Source organism: Danio rerio, chromosome 24 (genome assembly GCF_052040795.2).
Source record: "Danio rerio strain M-AB ecotype USA chromosome 24, GRCz13ab, whole genome shotgun sequence".
In the NCBI taxonomy this organism is placed as follows: domain Eukaryota; kingdom Metazoa; phylum Chordata; class Actinopteri; order Cypriniformes; family Danionidae; genus Danio; species Danio rerio.
This window is the reverse complement of record NC_141044.1, coordinates 36,051,989-36,064,998: the sequence shown is the minus strand read 5'-3', so window position 1 is coordinate 36,064,998 and position 13,010 is coordinate 36,051,989. Positions and strand designations below refer to the sequence as shown.

At 33.5% G+C, this 13,010-nt stretch overlaps 1 protein-coding gene across 5 annotated transcripts in view; it reads left to right on the top strand.

The window, feature by feature from the left end:
• The window catches only part of ralylb (RALY RNA binding protein like b), a 490,264-nt gene that overhangs the window by 455,221 nt on the left and 22,033 nt on the right, over positions 1-13,010 (top strand). For all 5 annotated transcript variants that reach the window (XM_087309880.1, XM_087309882.1, XM_087309881.1 and 2 more), the window contains one exon: positions 5,208-5,283. In XM_087309880.1, coding sequence (XP_087166006.1) covers positions 5,208-5,283 — 76 coding nt within the window. The remainder of the gene's footprint in view (positions 1-5,207; positions 5,284-13,010) is intronic.

The following is a 13,010-nucleotide window of genomic DNA, read 5'->3' as shown; positions in this document are numbered from 1 at the left end:
CTTAGTCTGTGCATAATGTTTTACAGCAATTTCAGCTTATTACACTGTGCTCTTAAAAATGTTCAAACATTTAGAATCTGTGTTTATCTGTGTTTGTGTTTTTTTAACTTTAAAAATTAATTAAATTTTTTGACAAATTCTGATCTGATATAGAGAGGTGGCTTCCTTTTTTGATGTACACATGACATGCATCAAAATAGTGTTCACTTATCCTTTTTAGAAATGTCAATAGCATTTATAATAACAATTGTACATTCAATTAATTAAATCGATAATTCATGAGTATATGATTAACCATAGCATCGAATTGATTCGGGACATCTGAATCGATACCTGGCCCTACCATCAGTCATTGGAAAAATGTATACCTCATGCATGCAAACAGGTGCTGTGTTGAATAGGAGGAGCTGTTTTCTGCATGATGCTGTTTGGAGAAGGGAATTTGTCACGTTGTGAGCAGAGGTGCCCAAGCATCAGCAGAAATAACAGGATTTCTGCATGAAGATGCCTGCTGAAGGGGTTTTATGTATTCTGTCAGATTTTTCTCTCTCATTTTGATCCTGTAACATCAGTCGCAAACAAGAGAGCAAATACAGGCTTCATTGAATTTATTTATTTTATTATTGTATATTTGTTGCATCATGGTAAAATTGTGATTTACTGTTGGTTAGTTTGAAAAGGCATACTTTGAACATGTTTTGTACAATGCATTGCATACTATGTCTATATAATATATTTTATACAATGCTATTATTCTTTAAAATAGAAGTTGATGTGTGTATTATTCAATTTTTATTAATATTTAGATGCTTGTTTTCATATCACAGTAATTAATATTATTTATGCTTTTTTGAAACATTTGCAAAAGTATTTATGCATAGTTTTTTATTTGAATGCTATTTAAAATGGAGAATACTAATAAACATTGTGGTATTCACATAATGCAAAATACTAGTAGTCCATTTTGAAATATTTAAAATATTACTTTTAATGTATGTTGGACTAACCCATAATCCCCTAATTTCAATGATTGGTCAGAGGCTTCAAATAAGTTCAATCAATTTAATGAATCAAATTGATAAATCATGAAGAGCTGTGAACTAGTGATGGGTCGTTCATGAACGATTCGTTTATTTTGAACGAATCTTCAATATGACTCGGGAACTACGAGTCCTCTCAGGCAGTGATTCGTTCATCCGCGCGGGCACACATTTGTGCAGGTGGTATCGTTCATTTCAAGTCTTTTGAGTCATTCATCGTGGAAAGGCAGAAGCCAATCATACGTGTTTAGAGCCGGAAAAAGAATTGAACCGTTCATCTCTCGAGTCCTCTATTGGGTCTGAGTCATTCATTCATCATGGGCCAATCACATGTGTTTAGAGCCGGAAAAAGAATTGAACCGTTCATCTCTCGAGTCCTCTATCGGGTCTGAGTCATTCGTTCATCATGGGCCAATCACATGTGTTTAGAGCCGGAAAAAGAATTGAACCTAAGATCTCTCGAGTCCTCTATCGGGTCTGAGTCATTCGTTCATCACGAACCAATCATATGCTTTTAGAGCCGGAAAAAGAATTGAATTGAAAGGTGAACTAATTATCATGGCTCCTATCGACTCAGACTGTGTACATTGGTTAAGATTATATGTGACTGTCAGTGTAACATGAACGAACCACTGACATTTAAAGACATGAAGAGGTGAGGTGAGCAAAGAGATAAAAAATACCTTCATAGGCAAAAGAGCAGGTAAACATTGAATTATTATTTTCTCCTTCTTATAGTATTCTATTTATTACTTATTTGTCGTGTGATCAACCTTTTGGGCTAGTTGTAGATGTGTTTGGAAGCAATTTGTAACATTTTAATAATATTTTGGCAAATTAAACCAAATAACCGAAATGACTCGAAAAAGATTCGTTCATCTCGATGAACGAGACTCAAAGATCCGAGTCAGTAAAATGATCTGAACTTCCCATCGCTATTGTGGATGCCCCGACATAAGACTCAATGCTGTAGAGGTTTTACAGTAGCTTCGCAGCCCAGAGCTCTGTATGCTTTGTTTATTTGATTCATTAAGTTGAATGGATCACTTTTCCTCAAGCTTTTTTTTCATATCATGGTAAATTGCATTTCATTTTAAAATGGCATTTACTGTTGGCGGCATGGTGGCTCAGTGGTTAGCACTGTCACTTCACAGCAAGAAGGTTGCTGGTTTGAGTCCTGGCTGGACCAGTTGGCATTTCTGTGTGAAGTTTGCATGTTCTCCCCGTGTTGTCGTGGGTTTCCTCCAGGTGCTCCGGTTTCCTACACAGTCCAAAGACATGCACTATTGGTAAATTGGATAAACTAAATTGGCCGTAGTGTATGAGTGTGTGTGAATGCGGGAGTGCATTAGTGTTTCCCACTACTGGGTTGCAGTCGGAAGAGCATCTGCTGCATGAAACATATGCTGGAATATTTGGTGGTTCATTCCACTCAGGTGTCCTGATATAAATAAGGGACTAAGCCAAAGCAAAATGAATGAATGAATATATTACTGTTTATTTATTCACTTTTATTTAATTAAATATTTACATTACATTATTAATTTTTTTATCAAAGCAAATGAGCATAAATTCAGTCAGCATGCTTACACCCGGCGCTCTCAGTGAGAGATTTCAGAGCTACAAGCTGTAAATGGAACCAAATGCATCTCATTCATCTCAAAGCATTGCTATCGCACTTTTTCTTTTTAGTGTGTTGCATTGGAGCTGCGCTACTGTATGTTTTTTGTGCTCAATGTTGTGAACAGGACTGCTGGGTCAGACGCCACACATAAGTCTCACAAATGTTCTGTATTTTATATCCCGTCGTTCAAGGATGATGGTCAGATAGAAAAAATAAATGCTTTAATGTACATACCTGTGTGTGCATCAAGGTCAAGTGCTTGGAGCATTTTTGTTTTCATCCCTTTCTCTTCTGCAGTGAAATGAAATGTTTCAGTATTAGTTGGAATTAAATGTTTTAATATAGCCTAGGTTTTTAATCTGCGGTTTTTTAAAAGATGTGCTCTTTGTATAAATTAGAGATGCCAGTGACTAATCAGCTAATTGTTGGTAATATCTTCTTTTTTTTTCTTTTTTTTATAAAAATGTTTTTATTGTAGAAAAAACACTTGAAATTTAACATGAAAATACACTTTTTTTTTTTTTTTTTTACATTTTAACTCTTCCCCCCTCCCTCCCCCAAAGCATCCAGATTCAGTTTAGCAGGTAGATGTATTGTTATTCATGGGCTAAGGCAAAGAAAAACATATACTGTATTCCACAAATTAAAATACACATATACATATATCAATCAATAGTGTGAGAGGTATTTGCTTGTGCCATTGTATAGTTATGTTCCAAAAATTGTATAAACAGATCCCAAATAAACATTTGAAAGGTTGGAAGCTAATTGTTGAATAAAATATATTTATTGCACAATTTTTAAAAACATTTGCACTTGTGGTATTGAAAATACTATTGTCCTCCTAATTATTTTCCTTTGTGTATATTTGTAAATACACTCACTGGCCACTTAATAAGGAACACCTTACTAGTACCGGCTTGGACCCCTTTTGCCTTCAGAACTGCCTTAATCCTTTGTGGCATAGATTCAACAAGGTACTGGAAATATTCCTCAGAGATTTTGCTTCCTATTGACATTATCGCATCACACAGTTGCTGCAGATTTGTCGGCTGCACATCCATGATGCAAATCTTCCATTCCACCACATCCCAAAGGTGCTCTATTGGATTGAGATCCGTTGACTGTGGAGGCCATTTGAGTACAGTGAACTCATTGTCATGTTCAAGAAACCAGTCTGAGATGATTTGAGCTTTATGAACTCATGGTGCGTTATCCTGTTGAAATAAGCTATCAGAAGATGTGTACACTGCGGTCATAAAGGCATGGACATGGCCAGCAACAATACTCAGGTAGGCTGTGGTGTTGACATGATGCTTAATTAATACTAATGGGCCCAAAGTGTGCCAAGAAAATATCCCTCACACCATTACACCACCACCACCAGCCTGAACCATTGATTCAAGGTAAGATAGATCCATGCTTTCCTGTAGTTGATGCCAAACTCTGACCCTACTGTCCGAATGTGGCAGCAGAAATCGAGGCTCATCAGCCCAGGCAACGTTTATTCAATCTTCTATTGTCCAATTTTGGTGAGCCTGTGCGAATTGTAGCCTCAGTTTCCTGTTCTTAGCTGACAGAAGTGGCACCCGGTGTGGTCTTCTGCTGCTGTAGCCCATCAGCCTCAAGGTTGGACCTGCAGACCTCTTATTTGAGTTACTGTTGCCTTTCTATCAGCTCGAACCAGTCAGGCCATTCTCCTTTGACCTCTGGCATCAACAAGGCATTTGCACCCTCAGAGCTGCCGCTCACTGGATATTTTCTCTTTTTCAGGTCATTCTCTGTAAAACCTAGAGATTTTTTCGCGTGAAAATCCCAGAAGATCAGCAGTTTCTGAAACACTCAGTCTAGGCAGTCTGGCACCTACCTATGTTCAAAGTCACTTAAATCACCTTTATTCCCCATTCTGATGCTCGGTTTGAACAGCAGCAGATCGTCTTGACTATGTCTACATGCCTAAATGCATTGAGTTGCTGCCATATGATTGGCTGATTAGAAATTTACATTAACAAGCAGTTGGGCAGGCGTACCTAATAAAGTGGCCGGTAAGTGTATGTTTATGTGACTACAAAGACCTAAAGTGTGTATTATTCTGCATAACTCTAAGCGCTGCACTATTTGCATTGTTATTATTAGCATTTGACATGCAATGCCTATTCGCCAAATATGCCCGTGTACAAAGGTTCTGCTTGCCCTCTGCTTGTGAATTGTCTTGGTAATGGACTGCGTTTTTCATGAATATCTCATGCTGTTGTTATTCAAGAGGTAAATTGCACAAAAACAGGTTTAGAGAAAAGATATTGCTGCATTTTCAGAATACGGGATCTGCTTTCTTTTGGTTTTACGATCCTATGGCAGCAAATTATTTGCAGAACATCAAACAGGCACCGCATTGTTCTGTCCATCACGCTCCAGTCATTAAAGACTGAAGATGCATGTATTTATTTGCCTGGTCATGGTTTAAAATGAACAAAGCCTGTGACTTTATCCTGAGAGAACTTATTTCTACAGATGTTTGATGCTGGGTTCTTCTGTTTCTGCAGATATTAACATGGCTGGAGAGCCCAAACCCTACAGGCCTAAAGCAGGATCCAAACGACCCCTGACTGCTGTCTACAGGTGAGCATTTCCTATTTATGAGGCATTGAAATATTTTCCTTTATCTTTTAGTCTACATGAGCTGTTACATTTGACCTGATTATGAAGTCTGTTTGCATGAAACATAAGGAAAATAAGATTTTTAGTCTCAAACATGCACATACTACATGATTTTATTTAAGGAATAGCCCATCCCCCCCCCCCCCCCCCCCCCCCCAAATAAAAAAACGTGCTCATTTTCTACTCACTCTTCACTTGTTTCAATTCTCTTTATTCTGTAAACACATCAAAAGGAGATATTTCAAAAAATGTTGAAAACCTGTAGCCATTAACTTCTATAGTAGGAAAAACAAATACCTTGGAAGTCAATGGTTACAGGTTTCCATTCAATCATTCATTTTCCTTTGGCTTAGTTGGCTTACCTTTTGCCACAGCGGAATGAACTGCCAACTTTTCCGGCATGTTTTACACAGTGGATGCCCTTCTAGCCGCAACCCATTATTGGGAAATACCTATACACTCTCACATTAACATACACTCATACACTACGGCCTATTTGATTCATCTAGTTCACCTATAGCACATGTCTTTGGAGTGTGGGGGAAACCGACGCTAACAAGGGGAGAACATGCAAACTCCACACAGAAATGCCAACTACTCCAGTCGGGACTTGAACTGTTGACCTTCTTTTTGTAAGGTGACAGTGCTAACCAAGGAAGAATAAATGATAACAGATATTTTAGTTTTGGATGAACTAATAATTAAAGATGATCAAGCAATATAGCAGATATAATGTGATAATATAGCAAATGAATTTTTATTATGGTGATAATCTACAAAGTGTAAGTGATTTGTCTCTTTATGTGTTTGTTGTATCATGATGCTGCTGCCCTAATTTAATTGCCCCAGTGAGTTTGAAAAAGTTGTTAAACTTTAACTTAAACTTAAAGAAAGCATCATCTAAACTGTTCTGAGCTCACCCATAGATGAACTGAGTTACATCCATAGATGCCTTTATAAAAAACACCCTAAATTCAATATTTAGGATTTTCCACCGGTATTTCACGCATCTTGATCAGTGAGCTGCTCTGTCCGTCACAGGCACGGATTCAACTTTCTGCTTGTAGGTTTTTCAAATACAACCAAATAAGATCAAATCAATACAAGCACAAGTGTGGAGAATGAACAACAGGATAGCAAATTTAGTATAGATTTTGACTCTAGCTTTTGATAGACATTTTCACAGATAAAATTTACAAATTTCCTGCTCATTTCTTCATATTCATGCATAAAACTCTTTAACTTTTCCCGACAAGCATTTGTTTTTTTAAGATGCCAGCCACTGCCAGTATTTTTAATGATTTTCAACTAAATTTAATGCCCTCAAAATAGTTTCTGCTAGTAATGTATGACCACACACACACACACACACACACACAAATATATATAGTTGAAGTCAGAATTATTAGCCCTCTTTATTTTTTCCCCAATTTCTGTTTAACGGAGAGCAGATTTTCTCAACACATTTCTAAACACAATAGTTTTAATAACTCATTTCTAATAACTGATTTATTTTATCTTTGCCATGATGACAGTAAATAATATTTTACTAGATATTTTTAAGACACTTCTACAGCTTAAAGTGACATTTATATATGTATATATACTGTATATATATGTATGTGTGTGTGTGTATATATATATATATATATATATATATATATATATACCGCATAAAATTACAAAAAAAAGTCAATATTATTAGCCCCTTTAAGCTATATATTTTTATAGTCTACAAAACAAACCATTGTGTACTTTTAAACGGTAAAAAAAATACATTTTATTTGATTTTATTTAGATTTTTTTATTTCCTCCCAGCTAACTTATTTTGGATACATTATCTCAGGTTAAAGCCCAATTAAAAACACACTTATTTAGGTTATTTATTTAGGTTATGTATTGTGTTATTTTATTGCTGTCATTTTGGTACTGCTGCTGCTGCTATAAATATATATATATATATATATATATATATATATATATATATATATATATATATATATATATATATATATATATATATATATATATATATATATATATATATATATATATATTAGTTAGGGTTAGGCCCCTTTGCAACCACCTTGAGTGGTTTAAAAGGGGCTTCAAATATATTATTATTAATATTATTATTATTATGAGAATCTATTGTCTTTCAGATAACCCATTTAGCATTTACAAATCCCCACAACATGCTTCACTGTAAAAATGCTGGCTTTTGTCTGCGCCAATAGTGTGATAAAGTGCACCGACATATAGCACTGAGGTGCTCACAGTGACCTGGGTTCGATTCCCAGCTTGAGGTCCTTTGTAATAGTAATGCCATTTATTAACTGTATTTACTATTGCTTTTAAATACTTTAACATTGCACTGTAATCTGGCAATTACTGCAAAGAGTGTTACTTTTCTATCACATGTTTGAGGTACTTGGCCAATCAGAATGCACTGAGGCGACTGGCCAATCAGAGAACTTTTCTGTAGGTGGGGCGTTGAAGAAAGCTGAACTCAGTCAAAGCGATTCAGACAGACCTTTTACTTCAGATACTCCAATATCTTTCAAATCCCTACATGCACCCTTGTTAGAAGAACTGAGGTACAACGGATTAAGGTCTGGCTGATGTGCCTGAATGAAGCCGTCAGCACATCTGTCATATTATCAGGTTTAGATAACAGAACAGCCCGCGGTCTGCCATTTATCAGCACATTCGTTTGGCTGCTGAAGTAGCAGTTGTGTCTCGCAGGTTCGGTCAGCTTGTTAAACTCGCCAGACACATCAGTGAAAACTAACCAAGCGGGAAATGAGTGAAAAATCGATGTTAGAAAAAGGCATTAGGCATTTGCTTCTTAATTAGCAAGCTTTTACGGGGATTGGGAGCATTTTATTGCAAACTATAAATACTAACTTACGCTAAATAAATAGTGACTGAACCGTGAAACAATTACTGGATTAGCACTATTTCTGGTTGTGTCCATTAATGTAATGGGACTGTTTTTATTTGCACTGTTTAGAATTATTAGCTCTCTCTAGTGATTTTCTTTTTTTTTTTTTTTTAACAGAGCAAGGAATTTTTCACAGTTTTTCCTATATTATTATTTTTCTTTTAGAGAAAGTCTTATTTGTTTTATATTGGCTAGAATAAAATAATGCATTAGTTAAGCATTAATTATAGTTAATTTGTACACAATTAAGCATTAGTATGTTAGTTAACTGAGCTGTGACTAATCACACCCAATAAGCGCCATAATTAATGTGGAAATCACTTTCACTTTAGCATAGGCGTTCAAATTTTCTTTATTAACATTGTATTAATGACATTATTAATATTAATGACATATTAAGTTAGCCTTAATTATTAGCTTGATTTAGTCAATAGACTTGGATATTCCTCAATAAGTGCCATCATTAATGTGGATATCACTTTCACTTTCGAATAAGTGGTCAAATTTCCTTTATTAACACTTTTAATTACATTTTAGCCTTATTTATTAGCTTGTTCAAGTCAATAGACTTGGATATTCCTCAATAAATACCATAATTAATGTGGATATCACTTTCACTTTAGCATAGGTGGTCAAATTTACTTTATTAACACTGTATTAATGACATTTTTGCCCCAATTATTAGCTTGTTTTGGTTAATAAACTTCAATATTCCTCAGTAAGTGTCATAATTAATGTGGATATTTTTTCACTTTAGCATAGGTGGTCAAATTTAATTTATTAACACTGAATTAATGGCATTTTAGCCCTAATTATTAGCTTGTCCGTGTCAATAGAGTTGAACATCCCTCAATAGTACCATAATGAATGTGGATTTCACTTTAGAATAAGTGGTTAAATTTCTTTTATTAACACTGTATTAATGACATTTTAGCCTTAATTATTAGCTTGTTCTAGTCAATAGACTTGAATATGCCTCAGTAAGTGTCATAATTAATAATTCAGGAGGGCTAATAATTCTGACTCTGAGCAGAAGAATAATAGAATGATATTAATGAAATCATTAATTTATGCATTTTGGCAAATCGGGTTACTTTGTAATGTCTTTTCAAGCATTGGAGGTTTTGTTCTTTGTATTGTACTGATTTTTATTTATTTTTTTACTTTAGCTGATTGTGTTTGTTTTTTATTCTTTGTTTCCTGCTCTCGTTATAATTTTGAAATTCATTAAGCCTGATTTGCATTTCAAATCAGCTAATGCAACCCATCCATTATGTAATCAGAGGTCTAATTAGGAGAATAGAAGCAACAAAGATTTGCTTTTAAATGTTAATTAGTTTGGAATGAAATGGTCAAAGGAATGGCGAAATGCCCTACAATGGAATATAATGAGGTTGTTGTGGAAGTTATTACCTGAGCTCATCCTGTTTCTTGAACAGCGAATCAGCATAATAAAATCATTTCTGAAGGATCATGCGCACTGTGAAAAATATCTGTTAATTAACAATTTCGGTATTTTGTGATTCAGAAGTTTTTTTGTGTGTGTTTTTTTGCTTATTTAGAGCAGTGAATTGCATTTTGGTCTTTGGTCTGTCGACTTTTTATGTTAAAAATTCAACTCTATAATTTATCTTAGTGACTTTTACTGACATTTAAAAAATATAAGAAATTATATATATATATATATATATATATATATATATATATATATATATATATATATATATATATATATATATAGTCTCTAGAGTAATAAATACAGCGGGGAACCATTTTAAAAAAAACACATTTCTGCTGTTGACTTAAAATTGTCACCAGATGTTGGTAAAAATTAAAGAAATCTATATATGCAAATTAAACAAATCTAATTAGTTTACAAATTCAGATATTTGTAATAAAATGAAATTTATTTTTAAAAAATTTAAAAATTTAATCCAGGGAAAAAGTATAAAACACATGAAGAAAGGGAGGTGTAGAAAGGCAGTGAAAGCCCAAAGAGCAGTTTAAATCTCTCAGTAGTTCTTCAGCAACCCTCCGCCCTTCCTCACTGTAAATTAGCTGCTTCAGTCCAACATCTACTTTACCAGGATGATGAAGGTGAAACCAAGGTGGACATTTCAGAAAGACAATGATGCAAAACACAGCAAAGGAAGCTCTCAAATGCTTTCAAAGAAAGAAAATCAAGCTGTATAATGGCCCAGCCAATCACCTGACTTAAAGATCAGATTTGAAAAACGAGACTAACAGAACCATCAAAGATCTGTGAAAGTCTGTGAAAAACTCACTTCTAAACAATTCATGTGACTTCATTCTCCACATATAGGCGTCTTCACCAAAAAATATAAAGTATTAAATACATTTCAGTAGTTCAGTACTTTCTCCTTGTGTCATTCCATTGTTTTATACTTATATTTTAGATCTTTTGTTTGTTTTACTTTAGTTTGTATTGTTTAAAGTTTTACCAAATCTGGTTCAACTCCATGTTAACAGTTCCTTTAGAAATATTATTCCCAGGAAAACATGAAGTGTTCAATACTTATTTTCCTCGCTGTACGTCGGTAAAAGGACAGAAGATGTGCAGGCAGTTTATCACCTGGTTTTTGAACCATAATAACCAATATATCACTTTAAACTTTTAAAAATGTTAATAAAAGTCACGTTTTCTAACTTTTTAATGCTAGGGCGTGTTGAAAGAAAGATCAAGGTATCTCATAAGGCAATCAAAAGCATAAATAAATGTGTAAAAATACAAAAATAAAAGGCAAGGCAAGGCAAACTTTATTTATAGAGCACAATTTTACACAACTGTAGTTGATCCAAAGTGTTTTACAATAAAATAAACTAGACAATAAAACTAAAAAACTGATATTAAAAATACAAAGAAATATATTTAAAAGTAATACTAAAATACTAATAATAAAAAATAACATGCATGCATCACTCAAAGGCAAGAGAGTAAAAATAAGTCTTTAAGTTAGATTTAAAAGCATCCAAAGAAGGAGGTCACAAAAAGTGGAAAATGTTAATTTACGGATTATTTTTTACAGTGTGACACTTGTTAGAATGCTTAAAATTCAACCTTGAAATCACAGAAATAATAAATTACATTTCATTATCTATTAAATGGGGTATATGCACACAGATTTTTCATTTCAGTCAGCCAGCCCCAGGGCTTCCGGTTAATAGTCATCCCATATAAAATCGCTGCGTTTAAGATCTGTTTTATTTAAAAAAAAAAAACAGTGATCTTCACTGCCTGGCTGAGATAAGATATAATGTGTGTATCAGACCAAACAAGAAGCACTGCATTAAATTATATTTTTCCATGCCATGTCTTCGAAAATACTGCAGTATAATTAATTTCCATATTTTAATGGAACTTTTGCTCTAGCCTGCTGCTAATGATGGCGTCTTTCGTCTCTTTTTATACTTTAAGAACCAAAATGCATACTCAAGTCTATTTAACTGATTATAGTTGAATTACATTACAACATCGATGCGGTCAAAGGAACCTTATGGAAATTGAAAATAGTTACATAAAGCTCTCTACGGAAGTTCATCATTGACTGAAAACACTAGTTGTGCATATAACATCATTTTATATATATATATATATATATATATATATATATATATATATATATATATATATATATATACAGTTGAAGTCAGAATTATTAGCCCCCCTTTGAATTTTTGTTGCTTTTTTAAATATTTCCCATATTATATTTAACAGAGCAAGGACATTTTCACAGCATGTCTGATAATGTTTTTTTCTTCTGGAGAAACTCTTATTTGTTTTATTTCGGCTAAAATAAAAGCAGTTATTATTTTTTTAAACACCATTTTAAGGACAAAATTATTAGCCCCTTTAAGCTATATATTTTTTTCAATAGTCTACAGAACAAACCATCGTTATACAATAACTTGCCTAATAACCCTAACCTGCCTAGTTAACCTAATTAACCTAGTTAAGCCTTTAAAAGTCACTTTAAACTGTATAAAAGAGTCTTCAAAAATATCTAGTAAAATATTATTTACTGTCATCATGGCAAAGATAAAACAAATCAGTTATTAGATATGAATTATTAAAACTATTATGTTTAGAAATGTGTTGAAGAAATCTACTCTCTGTTGAACAGAAATAGGGGGAAAAATAAACTGGGGTTCTAATAATTTAGGGGGGCTAATAATTCTAACTTCAACTGTATATATATATATATATATATATATATATATATATATATATATATATATATATATATATATATATATATATATATATATATATATATATATATATATATATATATGGTGTGTATAATGTGACTGAGATTAATGTACATGTTTATAATGACGTGCATGGTTTGACACAGATTAATGTATGTGATAATGTTGAGAATGCAAGTGCAAATTAGTTCATATATTTTATATATATAACATGCTAAAACCATTCATCTGAGGCTATTCAAATGCAGTTTAGCTGTGATGCAGTATGTCAGTTGTGCTGCATATACCTGCAGGTCTGGGGGAAAATAAATGCGAATGAAAAGCATGTGCAGTGATTCCTTTGAGAGAGACAGCTTTTGTTATTTTAATTATTTCCTATAAATAATCCCATTTTTTGCACATTTTGTTTACCAGCCAGGATGCTCTTCCAGCATAAAAAGACTAGAATGAACTGTATGAAAAGGCCAATTAAATCACGTTTTTTGGACATCAATCATGTAACCTCCATTGTTAA